A 14,723-nucleotide genomic window follows, 5' to 3' on the forward strand; every position below is an offset into this window, starting at 1 on the left:
GCAGCAGAGAACAGGTGGACAAGGTCCCAGAAGCCTGCAGCCGCTCCAGGCAGTCAGAAGTAGGCACCACCCCAGGGCAGCAATATGCCCCACACAGAGGTAGATTGTCAGAGAAGCACAGGAGTACTGGCTCCCTGACTGAAGAACCACAGGTTGGGAGCTAGGGCTCTAAAACGCCTGACCTAACCACCTAACCATCTCCCTCTCCCAGGAAAAGGACCCCTAGACCCAAGACCCTGTTCCTAGCTGGAACTCATAGCGACCAAGGTGCCAGGAAGGGCACCTAACCAGCCCACTTGGTGAGGTTGCCCCAGGAAAGTCAAGGGGGTGTAAACCCACCAGAGCTAACCCAGCTTGGGCCTGTCAGCCCACAGCAGCCCAACACATTCCCAGGAACCGTAGGCGATACACCGGGACAAGCCTGTTCACTCGACTGAGACCATGATGTGTGTTTCCAAACATTTCTTTGTTTTGCTCAACTACAGTTAAAGCTCGACCTTAGTATGATCTGTCAAAACCACGGTTCCAGTTTGAGTCTTAGTAGTATTAAGCATGCTTGTCATGGTAAAAGGCTTGTAATTATCATTCTGTACTATAAATTCAGTGAATTGTGCATTTGTTATATCTCTAATTTAAAAAAAAGTTGGTTCTGCACTTTTTTAGCAAACGTATTACAAGCCATTGTGGAAGGTTCAAAGAGCCACCTGCGTCTTTGGAGCCACAGGTTGCAGACCCCTGATCAAGACATTAGGTTGATCTAAAGTTGAAGAATTTGAAAGTACTCCACAGTTTTCATTACCCTGACATTCTAGTCTCACTAACAATTAGTGAATTCATGAGCATGATACTTCCACCACCATATTTGAGAGTTAGTGTGGTGTTTTTAAATTTGAAAGCCATTTTCTCCACTTATTTTAGTATTTTTCTCAGGTGTTTGTCTCTCCATTAGTACTTCTATTAAGATGCATATGTAGCAAGAGAAGGTAATTTTGCAAAGTCTTATTTGAGCTGTTTTGATGTCCTGTTAAGTTCTCTCTGGCGTATAAGAAGCAAGAGCATGTGTCATAAACCTTGGCTTAAGGATCAGAGCAGTGTTGTTCAGAGGACGAAAATGTTGTAGCATTGCTGTTCCCATTAATAGGGATATGGGGGATGGAAAGCTTAACTAAGCAATCCCAAGCTTCCATAAATCGTGACTCCATGCTATAGCCTCATTGTGTCTGTAAACGGGGAGAGTGCAGCTCACCGTACTCTCTGCTCCTGGTTTATTTGAATTTCACAGCCAGCCACATGTTCGTCATGACTGAGAGCTGAAGAAAATGGATCTTGTCAACAGACATGAATTGTGAGGGATGTCAGGATGTCACGTGGGGCTTGAGGGGCGTTTTAAAGATCCTGGGGATGTCTCACAAAGCTGCCAGATTCACTCTTAAAGCCTTAACTGGAGCCCCATTGACAGGAGCTGTTGATGAAGTGTAATGTGCTTTCAGATGAACTTGCTGGTTCCTCATCTTCGCCCTTGCCTACTGTACTCCATTAATCGAATACTGCCACACATCTGGCCTCTCATATGATACACAAATACCATTTTCCTTCAACTCAGTCTCCACATTTTCTTGAATTTTAGCTAGATGCACACACACATCTGCATGCATTTCTGTAGGTCATCTGGGAAGTGACACTTGAGGTAGTGGGCTGTGACAGGAAATCCATACAGTTGATCCATGAGTGCTCTTATGTTTGACCGGGGGAGAAAATAGAACGAGAGAGGAAGAGGAAAAGATGAAGGGTGGGCTTGGAGGTAGAGAGAAAGATGAGGAGGAAGGAAAACAACGGGGAGTGCCTGTTTGTGTGCTGTGGTATGGATGAGTGGCTTGATGTGGAATATCAGCAAACTGGAACTGAATGGCAAACGCAGTGAAATCATTACTTTAATTAGAGTCGTAATGTCCGCCGAGCAAGCTGGAAAGGATGATAAAAAGCGAGCAGGGAAGAAGCCTAAACCTCCTATTGATATTTGGCACACAACATTATAGCTATTGACTGTGGCCAGTGCATTACTATGTCCAGTTATTTACCTGAGGCTATTTTTTTAAAGCAATTACTTCAACATTTACATAAAATACCTCACTTACTTGAAATCTGTTGTACTTTAATTACAATTGCTGTGTCCTCTTAACAGCTAAACATTTCAGTAAGCAGATTATCTATTTTTGTATGTCCATTCCGTTACTGAAATGTTTAACTTCTAAAACACACTCTTCAGCTCTTACATTTCTTTTTATTAGGTATACAGCTCAATTTAATATTTGCCATGCTGTAGACGCTTTTACATCATGCAGATCACCCGTGAACCATAGAGGGATGCCAGCATTTGTTCTGAATCAGTCAAGGTCATTTTTAGATTATCAAAAGCACTTGTGTTTTTTAAGGACTCTCTTCTTTTTGCTGCAGTTCCCCAGATTTCTTAATTTAATGTTTTAGCAACAACAGAAATAATCAAATATTGATCAAGGTTATTTGTATGGCACTCACATTAAAACTAACACAATTGTAATATTGATACACAATGTATTCCAACAATGCTGTCTGTAGAAGCCATTGCATTTTTAGTAATAAATTAACTATATTTTGAATCTACTCCTCTTGTGTAAGACTCTTGCCTTATGTTTATGTAATTAGAGGAGGCTTTGTCAATTAGTTTCTGAGGATATGTTAAATGTGACCCAATCCGATTTTCTTTTCTCCCAAATGTGACGCATATTAAACTTTTCAATGGCCATCAGAACGGCCCAATTCTGATCTTTTCATGCCTCCAAAATCCTATTTTTGCCATTTCCTATATGTGGTGCTACATCAGACACGTATCCCATTGTTTTCAAAGCATCAGCAGTCTGAGCGGTCTTATCACCTTTCATTCGACTTTCATGTCGTTGACGTGAGACATGGATCAAGGCTGCGCACCAGAAGAAGCCAGGCGGACTGAATCCAGACATAAACAATGGCTGAAAATTATAATTATGGAGATATGAAGGAAGTCTGTCTGTGGAGTACATCACCTCACAATTCTACCACTTCTGATCCAACATCTCATTCAAAACAGATTTCTCTACAGAAGTTGCAGGGCCATTGCTATTTGCTGAGCTTTCTTTTTATTAGCTTCCTTTGTCTTGTTATCTTATGACAGTACTGTCGGCTCCCATTGGTTTACCAGAACCTTTAAAATCGCTCCATAGATGGCAGCAGTCCATTATTTATTCCATACACAGTGTGCTACTGTGAAACCGCCACGTTTTTCTTCTGCGCATGCAGATCACTTTGAGTTGAACCTGGTCACACAGAAGTTTGCCGTCGCATCATTCGTAATACGAACGATCACACAAGAAAAATTGTGTTCACCATCCTCATTCTTAACAAAGCATTGTATCCCATTACAGTAAACTTTCTCATATTTATGGAGTGGGGTTTGTGAGAAAAGTATGTTATTGGTTATGTCAGAAGTGGTGTGGGTGGTTCATGAATGTGATTGTTCTATAACTTGTATGAAATATTTTCTGTTTAAGTTTCCAATGTCAAAGGGAAGTATTTCCATCTGCATTAAGAACACTGGTTAACTGATCAGTCTTTATTCTCATCCACATACTGTATTTTTTTGTTTCAACTACCTGCCTAGGGACCAATGTTGGAAAAAAGAAAATTTGTTATATCTGACACAGTGCTTCTTTAGATGCATTTCATAAGATTTATCTTTTTATTAAGCATGGTCTGACAAAGTAAATATTAGAAAAAAAAAACCTAAACAAGAGTAAGTAGAAGTGCAATAATTTCCCTAACAATAACAAAACACAAAGTCAACATGTCGGGGTTCCTCCTCAAAGACGTGTTTTTAAGAGTTGTCATTGCTTAAACAAATTATAAAAAGTTTACTTTCTTAAGTAAAAACGTTTCACTGCACATACTTATATTAGAGGAATTGTAAGATTTTTATTGTGTTGTTTTAACAATATTTAACAGTAACTTCATTGTGGTCAAAATTTTTCTTTGATCAAAGGTGGAATAGTCCATTTTATGTAGCACTGCTTAAACACGTGCTGACCGCCTGTCCTCAGCCTGCCTGCCCCTGTATGTAAGAGGCAGTCGGTGGATTTCTGGAATTACACGAAATGGCTGATAATATAATCACGGCAAAAAAACTTGTGACAGAAATGTGATTTTATCCAACTGGTGTGACGACAAAATCTAATCTGCAGTACCCTGAAGTGGTTCCTGTGCTTTGAGTACCTCCCGAGATGTTTGTCGCAACTTCAATTTGATCGAAAAAATGCTACACTCGCAATAAAATCGTAGACGGTACCGTGTGGCCGTTAATCAGCATTATTCTCTTTCGGTTCTCACACATGGCAGCCTCTATGCACCAAAGTCAATTTTTTTAAATTATTTTTTCCTGACAGAGACAAATTACTCTGCACAGTTAAATTATTCATCCTACTTACATCTTTTAAGGTTATGCTCACTGTAATTCCAGCTTTTCTTACAACAAAGGTTAGCATTAGCCTTGTAGTAAAAGGAGACGGAAGAAGTGAGAGGGCATGCACACAGACTTAAGGGACCTATTACTCCTGTTTCCATGGTAACAACTGCTTGGTTGCCTTGTCGCCGTAAGAGCCAGGTCTCCCTAGGAGATCAATCTGGTGTGTGTGTGTGTGCTCTCTAGGGGTGTGCGTGTGTTTGTCTGTGCCAGCTTTGCTTGCTCAACCCACGCAGGCCTTCATTTCAGCCCTGAAGAGCCTGATATAAGATGGGTGTGGTCTGTTCCAACGCCGCAAGATATAAAATGCTCTTTCAACCCTTATATAGTCATAAAAGCCTGTTCACTTGCTGCTACAACTCGGCAGGGAGGAAGTCAGACTCCAAGCACAGTCAGAGTAGATTGGAGTGGATCGGTGACAAAGCTTATTTTCATATTTGATCTAATAAAGACTAAGTGAAAATAATCAGATGCATAATTTCCAACTGTTTTTTCTTTTCAGCAGAATTTCAGTTTTACTTGTTTTAAAATTGTTCATGTGTAGAAATGTTTACCTGGTTTAGCGTACACATTTGCTGTCCATCTGACCATGTCTGACCTTATTTTAACTCATGATGTCTTAATGCAGTCATAGGTTATGATAATATACCATGTAAAAAAAAAAACCCAAAACATTAAAGATAAACAAAATATGGGAGAATAGAAATCTCATACACACATACAGGATCAGTGATTCAAATCAAATGGAAGTAGGCACATGAGGCACACAATAATTGTCTAAATTTGTTTATAAAAAATGATCAAATACGGATGTTTGTAAGCTTACATAATATAGAAATAATTAAAGAAGAAAAAAATAAGTAGGTTTATTGGGAGTAGTATAATTGTTGTTCACCACCACTTTCTCACATTTAATGTACACAGTAGGGATATGAAACCGGCTTACTAATCTTGCATTATAATTGTCATCGTTATTAACATCATTATTAATCTGCAAAGTGAATACTTGAAGTTCAGTAGAATAACAATTTGTACCTTAAAGTATCATAAAGAGTTTGGTGTAACTTCTGATGAACTTAACATGGGGTGAAATAATATTTATACAAAAGGCTGCAATAGAGTGTTGTGGGTTTTTTTTTTATTGATGCACATAATATATAATTCATTGCGGTGCAAATATTTTTAGAAACTACTGTAACACTTTCAAACGAGACCCGAGTAATAAGATTTTCAGTGAATAGGGTTATGTTGCATCTACAATACTTATTGATTCTGTAAGAATTGTTCCCCAACAGCTTCGGAATAGAAAAACACAAACAATTTTCTCACTTTGACTTTCAGCTCTGTATACAAGCGTAAGTCACTCGGGTACCTGTAGAATTGTCTTAGTAATCATTTTAGTTCCTTTGGTTAAAGTGTTATTTTTTCATCCTGTGTTGGGCATTATTGGTTTTATAGTTGGTCAAGTCTGGTTGATTTAAAATGTCCTAAATAAAGTTTTTGTTGGTTTCTGCTTAAATAACATCTAACTGATTTAAAAATGCCTTTGATGTGCAACAATTTGTCATTTCTATGCTTTATTATGGGGACATAGTGAGAAAAAACTACATGGGATATGCATCACAAACTCTCTGCCGATTATGTAATATTTGCAAACCCTTAATCTCAGCCTTTTGATCTTTCCTCGTTTTTTTGTTTTTAAAAGAAATTTGCCAAGGGCCAGACCCTGCTGGACATGGTGTGTGGCCATCTGAACCTGCTGGAAAGAGACTACTTTGGCCTGACTTTCATTGACTCTGATAGTTCTAAGGTATGGCACAGAAACAGAAACAGAAACGCATGCAAAAAAAAGAAGAAAAATTAAAAAACTTTAATTAATATATAAAAGCTGTAACAGCACTCTGTATGCTGGAACTGAACTTTAACCAACTTAAACCTTTCAAAAGGGGGACTGGGGGAGTTTATTATGTAGAATCAACTTTTTTGAGAGTTGTATCATGTCGTAATGTTCAAGGGTACCTGAAGTGTTGCTTTGAATATTTCATGCATGTTTGAAAAATTCTTGAGTCTTCTATGACAATCATTCGGGGGCGCCTAAACGCCTATTCCCACAAAACTCCACCTATTCCCACAAAGCTCATCCTTCTCCACTAATCTCCACCAGACTAGCGGCAGCAGCAATTGGCAAACACGTAGTGGAACTGTGAGCCTGCTGACCTTTTCATACAAAGAACTTCTCAGTCAAATGCTCCTAAAACAGTAACATGGAGAAGCATTCTTCTGATGGCATGCTGAAGGAAGAGTGTTGGAAAGAGCAGGAGCTTCTTATACAGACGGGGGCAAATTTCAAGCTGTCAAAGTTAATTTAAGACATGTTTGATATATACAGCATTTTTTTATAACAACTGAAGGTAACATATTTAATTTAGCTATAAAATGAAACTATGGGTTTGGAATATACTTAATACCACCTTTCAACTCTTACCAAAGTAAGCTTGCACTTCATGTAGTTTCAGAAACGTTCTATGATATAAACTCAGAAAACTCAAGATGTGTTAGATGATTGTTTTTACCTTATAACAAATATTTTGTTTTAAAAGTGATCTTCTTTCTAGCCTTTTAAGCTGACTAGCTCACCTGTCTCATTTTTCCAGCTATTGGAGCACTGAGACCCAACAGCTCTTTTAACAACAATAGGCTCCTAGTGTGACACACATGACCTTTAATGTTTTAAAATGTGATCAGGCAGCTTGGCGTTAAAAAAAAAAAAAAAACTGCACAGGATCTGCAGCACAGCATAAAAGCCTTAGTGAGATAGTGAAGTGACAAAATTGAAATCAGCTTACGTTTTTAGTCCAAGTATTGGCACTTTCCATGATGATAGAAGTCTTTATCAAATCTCTAGCATTAATATATAAAGCTTTCAACAAGGGAGATAGATTATAAAAGGGATGAACAGTGAAAGTGTCCCATGAATATGGATGAATCTGCGTGGGTCACATTTCTAAAAAGTCTTTTCTGTACTTATCAGAACTGGCTGGATCCATCCAAAGAGATTAAGAAGCAAATTCGGGGTAAGTGTTGTGAAAATGCTGTTCAGATATGCAAATACATCAAAATGTGCACACATAGTGTTTAAGAGCAGAGATCTTCATAAAATGTCTCTGCTGCTGGTTTCTGCAAAGTTGGTTCGTGGACCTTTGGGTTTGCCGTCAAGTTTTATCCTCCAGACCCATCTGTTCTGATTGAAGACATCACGAGGTAGGTCGGAAGTGTATTTGCCTGTACTAAGGAATTTTTTTGTCTTTGAATGCATTGAAAGTCTCTGAAAAAGGTATTTTAGTTTTTAGACAAGTACAGCTCAGAAATGTTTAATGATGTGAAGTAAGTTTAATATTTTCTCTTGCTTTTTTCAGGAAGTGAAAGTCCACCGTTATATTGATTTTCTTTTTCTATATAAAAAGTGAAATATTTTAAGCCTTTTTGTACTTTTGATTGTCATCATTATAATAAAAAAAACAAATTTTAGGTCTCAGAAAATTTAAATACACTAACATAAATTATAGAATATTCTCAACAGAGATATCGGGCATCTGAAAAACATGTTCATCTTGATGCACTCACTGCTTGCTTGGGCCTCCTTTTGCATGAATTACTGCATCAATGTGGAGTGGCATGGAGTTGATCAGCCTGTGATACTACCGAAGTTTAATACTTTTTCAGTTCACTTGTGAAGCTCAAGTAAGTTTTTGAATACATTTTTCTTGACAATCATTTCAAGGTTGGAGTTATCCTTCTTGCTAATGCACCTTTGTGCTAAGATAAGAGTCGAGGTTTTGGTAGTAGTTGATATGCTAAAAAAAAAAAAATGTTTTGCCTGAAGTGGCAAAACTTCAGGCCTTTGTTTTGTTACAGCTCAGCGACTCTGTGTCCTACTTCTGTCAGTAGTCTTTCAGTTTCTTCTGCAGTTTGACGTCAGAGCATTTTTGTCTACCTGAATTTATGGGCTCGATTATGAGAGTTTATGTGGCATGGGATGTTCTTGTGTAACATCATGTGAAGAAGAAATGCTGAAATAAAAATGAGTATGGATTATGTTAAAAATCGTTCACCACTTGATCTTAGATCGTCTCCAACTTCTCAAAATGAATCTGAAAAGTGGATACTTTTATTTTCCAGAGTACCTGGACATGTCACTAAAACTTTGTAAATTGATAGCAATCCAGATGCATGCAGAAGAGGACATTTTTGTATTTAGCAAAAATAAGAACACATTTTAAATCATTCAATCTTTACTAGCATCGAAGCAAAATTTTAAACTTCAGGGCCTTTATCAGAGAAGTTGAAGGGAAAGGAAGAACTTGGCTTATTTCTGAAATATAAATAAGGCTGTGATAATGAAAAGTCTTGTGTTGGCATATTGGTAAATACCAGTTGTGTTATATGCCAATAGTTTTTCTCTCTCACTCGTCTTTGCTTCCATCACTCTGCGACCTTTAGCATTAAAGGCGACATGCCAGTGAGCATCTGCTGCCAATAAACTCGGTCAACTGCCTAAATATTGCATTAGCATGAAAAATGCAGGCTAAAATCTTGGCATATATTGACCAACTATTATTGCAGTCCTTTGTGATATGACTATTCCACACACTTTCCACGATTAAAATGCGTTATATTGCGCAACACTGATCCTAATCCTAATTTAAATTGGGAAAAGTTGTGAAGGCAGCTGGAATCAAAAGTCTCGGGACCACTTTTGTGATCAGCCAACTGAGCCAGCTCCAGACTGCAGTCACAGTTGAACAGGGAGAGGCTTACATTTACTTTTTCTCAAACTCATCATAACATAATTAACATCTAATTAACAGAAAAAACCCATAAATATTTACGTCTACTTGCTTTTTCCTTGAGGCAGGTGTCTCATTCCTGGATCAGCTCTGAATCATCTCTGAAAAATAGATGGAATTTAAGACATTATTACTCGAAGTTATTTCGATTTGAAACAAATCTGAATTAGATGAAGCGCCCCAAAATCTCCTCACTACAGCAACTTTCCCCTGGGCAAGAATGTAGCTGTATGATGAGCCATCTGCTCTTTAGATTTTGGTTTTACTAGGCGTCACAGTTTAGGGGCTCTCTCATTTCGCAGAAACATAATGGCTTGTAAAATGTATGCTACATTATCAGTTCAATCACCTTTTTAGGGCAAATCACAAATTTAGCATTTCCTGTTTGTATATAGTAACTCATGTCTTATGTTGAAGTTTGTTGATTCTAAAAATTATACTGCCTTGATTTTTTTTTTTTGTTTTGTTTTGTTTTTGGGAGGGGAAGAGAATCATGCTGTTGACTTGTTTCATCATCGATTCATTTGCATTTCTTTGCATAACATAAAGTTGCCTCACAGCTCAGTGGTTACTAGCAAATGAACTCCCACAGACCTTCAAAAGAAACAGATGGAAGTCAAAGAAATAATAAAAATCTTACTAATGAGCCACATTGAGATAGCTGCCTCTTATAGACAGACCGGTATGCTGGTGTGAGATTCAGAGCAAAATGTTTGCATCACTTTGATATCTTGCGCATATTTAAAAGATGTAAAATGTTTATGTGCCTCATTTCTGTTTGCTGACCAGCCCTAGTTTCCCTAGAGCCTGCACACAGCCCTAGCATTCTGATTCGAGATCGACTAGAATCAAGTTGCTGATTTTTATAGCTTTGATCATCAGTTTGGAATAAAGTGGTTTCTGCAGCTTTTATTTTCACCTGCCCTGCTGGTTCTAAGGTACTACCTGTGTCTGCAACTGAGAGACGACATCCTTTCCGGCCGCCTCCCATGCTCGTTTGTCACACACGCGCTGCTGGGCTCCTACACCGTCCAGGCCGAACTGGGAGACTACGACCCCGAGGAACACGGCCCGGACTACGTCAGCGAATTCCACTTTGCTCCAAACCAGACTCGAGAGCTGGAGGAGAGAGTGATGGAGTTGCACCGTAACTACAGGTCAGAAAAAATAAAGCTGTGGTTACCACCATGATGCCAGTGTTTGGTAATCTGAGGAGTGAGTTTGAGGAGATCAGAAATAACCGATCCTCTTTTGGGATTTATTCCATAGGGGGATGACTCCAGCAGAAGCAGAGATGAACTTCCTTGAAAATGCTAAGAAGCTCTCGATGTACGGAGTGGATCTGCATCATGCAAAGGCAAGAGGAGATTTCTCTCATTTCCCCTGCTGAAATCCTGCATCCCATAATGTTCTTTTTTGATCTTCTTTGACAATCTATCTACCTTCCCCAGGATTCTGAGGGAATAGACATAATGCTCGGCGTTAGCGCAAACGGGCTGCTCATCTACAGAGATCGCCTGAGGATCAATCGCTTCGCCTGGCCGAAAATTCTCAAGATTTCTTATAAAAGAAGCAACTTCTACATCAAAATCCGTCCCGGAGAGGTAAACAAATCTATGAATACATTTTTTTTTTCCTCCACATTTCTGTGGTTTAACCAGAGTTCACTACACCATTACTGCATGCCCAGACTCACAATACCCCCCCTAAAAACGACCACACAGCCACTGATGCAAGGAGAGATCATCAGGCAAAGAGCCAAGATCACTTCCTTTTTTTTTTTATTTCATGGGTTCACAGTTGTTACGATTACATCATTGCTCTTCTTGGCTGGTGCCAAGCAGCATAAACAGTCATTTCATGGTTTGGTAAGTGTTGCTTCTGTGATTTATCTGGTGCAAACCACCTTAACTGCTGAGGGCATTATTTGTCTCCTTTAGAGCTGTCTCTGTGAAGACGGAGTAGTCGTGTCTTGTTTTTCTTCCTGTAACTTTGAATGTAATTAGGTTTTGGAGTCGTCAGAGTTTTCCACATTAAGCTCACTTAAGTTATTATGATTTTCCTTCACTCCTTGGCCTTTTAGAATACAACTGACTTCTTTTTTCCCCACTGTTAAACTGCTACTGACATCCTTGCAGTGAAAACCAAGGCCATTTTATTCATCCGCTTTCTCTTCACAATCACAATCTTAAGTTGGCTGTCACTTCAACTGTGCCTTGAGGATTTTTTTTTGTATATGAAGGAATTTTTATTCAAGACTATCCCTGCTGATTTTTTATTTATTTATTTATTTTTGAATGGAACAATAGGTGACCTTCTCACGTGAATGGATATCTCTCAGCCTTTGAAGACCCGTTATTGCTAATAACTATTGATTTGACAGTATCTTCTTCTCCGCACACCAGTGAACCTTAGTGCTGGGTGCATAAATGGGTAATTTATAAGCTGGCTTTAGATGGCATTGCACCGAGAGACAAGCGAATACAGTTGCACGAGTAAATCAAAAAAGGAGAAAAAGATTGATTTTTCCATTGCTGTGGAATAAACACAATTCATCCTGCTGCCATTCTTCCACCTTTCCACACACCTGGTTCCCTCACTCTCCGTTTCTTCTTCACCTCCTCTCCATCCCCACTGTCTTCACCTCCTCCACTTATCTCCCTCACCACTCAGTACGAACAGTTTGAGAGCACCATAGGCTTCAAGTTGCCCAACCATCGGGCCTCGAAGCGATTGTGGAAGGTCTGCATAGAACACCACACCTTTTTCAGGTAGGATAGACAGATTCACTTTCTCAGCACTGAATTCTTTGCCTACTGCATGAATGTTAACGCTTGGCATGCCGCAGCTCAAAACACTGTTGACTGAGATTTCAGACGTCTCTTTGTTCTTTGTAGCCTGACTTTTGTGTAATCTTATTAATCAATAGTTCTGCTTTTACAAAAAAAAATCTTTTTTTTTTTTTTTTTACCCCTCCAGGGGGTCTTTTGTGGGCTCTAGTGTCCCTTATATGATAGTAGGCTGACAGGAAACAGGGAAGAAGAGGGGGGAAGACATGCGGCATGCGATTTTGGGCTTTTTTGCACTTGACTCATTTCAGAGATTTTTAAACAATCCCTTTAAGGTATTCGAGAATGAATGGCTACTTAACCCAGGAAATATTTGGCTCAAGGCACAATTTTTATCTGGTTTCTATATGATAAATATAACATATTCAAATTAATCCAACTAAAAGATAGAACAGTCAGTCAAGCAGATCGACTGACTGTACTAACATCCAAGAGCATTCAGAAGGAGCAATAGCTCATTATTCTGGACGTGTTTTACAAACTGATGCCGGAACATAACTTGAAAAAGATGTATATATTTTTTTCACCAACAAGGTTATTTTCAAACAGCTATTTGGTGAAAATATCAGAGGATAGTGCACAGTGTCTAACAAAGTCTGTAAGAAAGAGTTGACATGTGTTTGAGAAACATCCAGGAGGGATCTTGATCAAACGCCCAAACCACTTCAACAGGTTCCTTTTGATGCAGATGTGCAGCAGCTGTACTCCAAATCCGTAGTGTGGAGCAAAGCCCACATTGCTGCAGACGAGGCCCTAATCAATCAGTTCGTCTCCTTTCCATCTTACCATCAATGTGAGCGAAACACAAATAGCCTCTGGTAGAGTCTCTAATGACAAGTTGGACTTTGAGAAGGACTCAGACTGCGGGGAATTCCAAAGTCCTATTGGAAACTGAACACTGAAGTATGTGAACCTCACTCAGAACGGCGAGGCTGGGCTGGGGCATCCTTCTGGAGCCGGGCTGTCTGGGTAGCAGGCTGGCGACTGATTGGTGGTGGAGCCTTAGGTCCTGAGGGAGCCAAAGGTCAAAGTGAAGTAGCTTTGAAATCTACAATAAAAGCAATTAATCCCTGTGAAAATTAAACTGTGAATAAAAGTAAAATCAAAAAATATCCATAGATAAAAAAAACAAACAAAAACCGATTTGTAATATTCAAAATATTGTTAATTTACTGCTGGGTCAAAACTTTCAAACAATACTATATATTATACAGGAAGTGAAACGTGGTAGACATCTTATTTCTTAAAGAATATATGTATTCTTTTGTTTTGCTCACCATAGTTGTATTCATTTTCATAATCAAAATTTTAGAAGTCTGCAAAACTATGGAAGGAAAAAAGTGAGCACAAGGAAAACATGCAGACCAGAAGTTACTCAAGAGATTTTTAAATTGGGATACCAATGCATAACACAATGCCCATCAAGGAGGAAGGTAAGGGCAGCAAAGTTTGCAGCTCAATTGAATTTAAATTATTAAAAAGAAAGATTTAGATGGCAATTTATCTATTGAAGAGATCAGGAGAAAATACTGTCCTGGATTTGCTGATACTTAATAAAATAGCACTCTATGATGAGATTAAAAAGCTCCCTGTTCCCAGCCCAACTGGCTGTTATTCACCACAGTAATGAAAGGCTACTTCTAACTTGCAACATAACTACTTCTAGCAGCATTTGGGAAAAAGTCATTTCTGCTCCAGTTCTGACCAGCATTAATACTCTGATAGGTGACACTATATCATGATTTGCAATCAAACTGTCACCAGAACATTTTTGAAAAAGGACCCCTGCACATCTAATGTTACATGCTATTTGTTACACATTTAGTTAATATCTAAACTATATATATTTTTTCAAAGTAATTAATTTCTTAGTTTATATATATATATATATATATATAAACTGAGGTTTATTTCTACAGGTTGGTTTCCCCAGAGCCACCCCCGAAGGGCTTTCTTGTAATTGGCTCCAAGTTTCGCTACAGTGGGCGGACCCAAGCGCAGACGAGGCAGGCCAGTGCTCTGATCGACCGCCCCGCCCCGCAGTTTGATCGGTCCGTCAGCAAGCGGTACCTGCAGCCACGGAGCATAGATGGAGGTTTGAACTCCAGCTCTGTCCCTGTCTGTGCAGAGGTCTGTGTTCTGGTTGATTGTTCGACAGGAACTTTAGATTTTACTGTTCCTCTTCACTTCCTTCCTTCCACAGCCTCAGCTTTAGGTGACAGTATGGATCAGCTATCTCAGAGAAGCTCTAGCGAACGCACACAGTTTATGTCCAGGGAAGACCTGGATCAGGAGGGCAGCCTTGACCTGGACCATGATCACTATCTCTATCAAGACCAGGACCAGTACCCAGACCAGGAAGCGGAACACCAGGATGGACAGAAACAGCCAATGGGAGCCATCAGCTCAACGCCTACAAAGGCTTTGGAGCTCAAGGTAAAAAGGTGGATTCAAGGCCAGAAACCACACAGAGAACCATTTTCAGTTTCCAGCGGCTCC

At 39.2% G+C, this 14,723-nt stretch overlaps 1 protein-coding gene across 1 annotated transcript in view; it reads left to right on the forward strand.

The window, feature by feature from the left end:
• LOC116725764 (band 4.1-like protein 1) overlaps positions 1-14,723 on the forward strand; it is a 44,519-nt gene that overhangs the window by 16,301 nt on the left and 13,495 nt on the right. Inside the window, 9 exon segments of the mRNA XM_032572128.1 lie at positions 6,234-6,338; positions 7,560-7,602; positions 7,714-7,789; positions 10,314-10,532; positions 10,645-10,732; positions 10,827-10,979; positions 12,049-12,146; positions 14,144-14,319; positions 14,428-14,660. Of these exon segments, the coding sequence (XP_032428019.1) occupies positions 6,234-6,338; positions 7,560-7,602; positions 7,714-7,789; positions 10,314-10,532; positions 10,645-10,732; positions 10,827-10,979; positions 12,049-12,146; positions 14,144-14,319; positions 14,428-14,660 (1,191 nt within the window).

This window comes from Xiphophorus hellerii, chromosome 1, assembly GCF_003331165.1.
Source record: "Xiphophorus hellerii strain 12219 chromosome 1, Xiphophorus_hellerii-4.1, whole genome shotgun sequence".
NCBI lineage: Eukaryota > Metazoa > Chordata > Actinopteri > Cyprinodontiformes > Poeciliidae > Xiphophorus > Xiphophorus hellerii.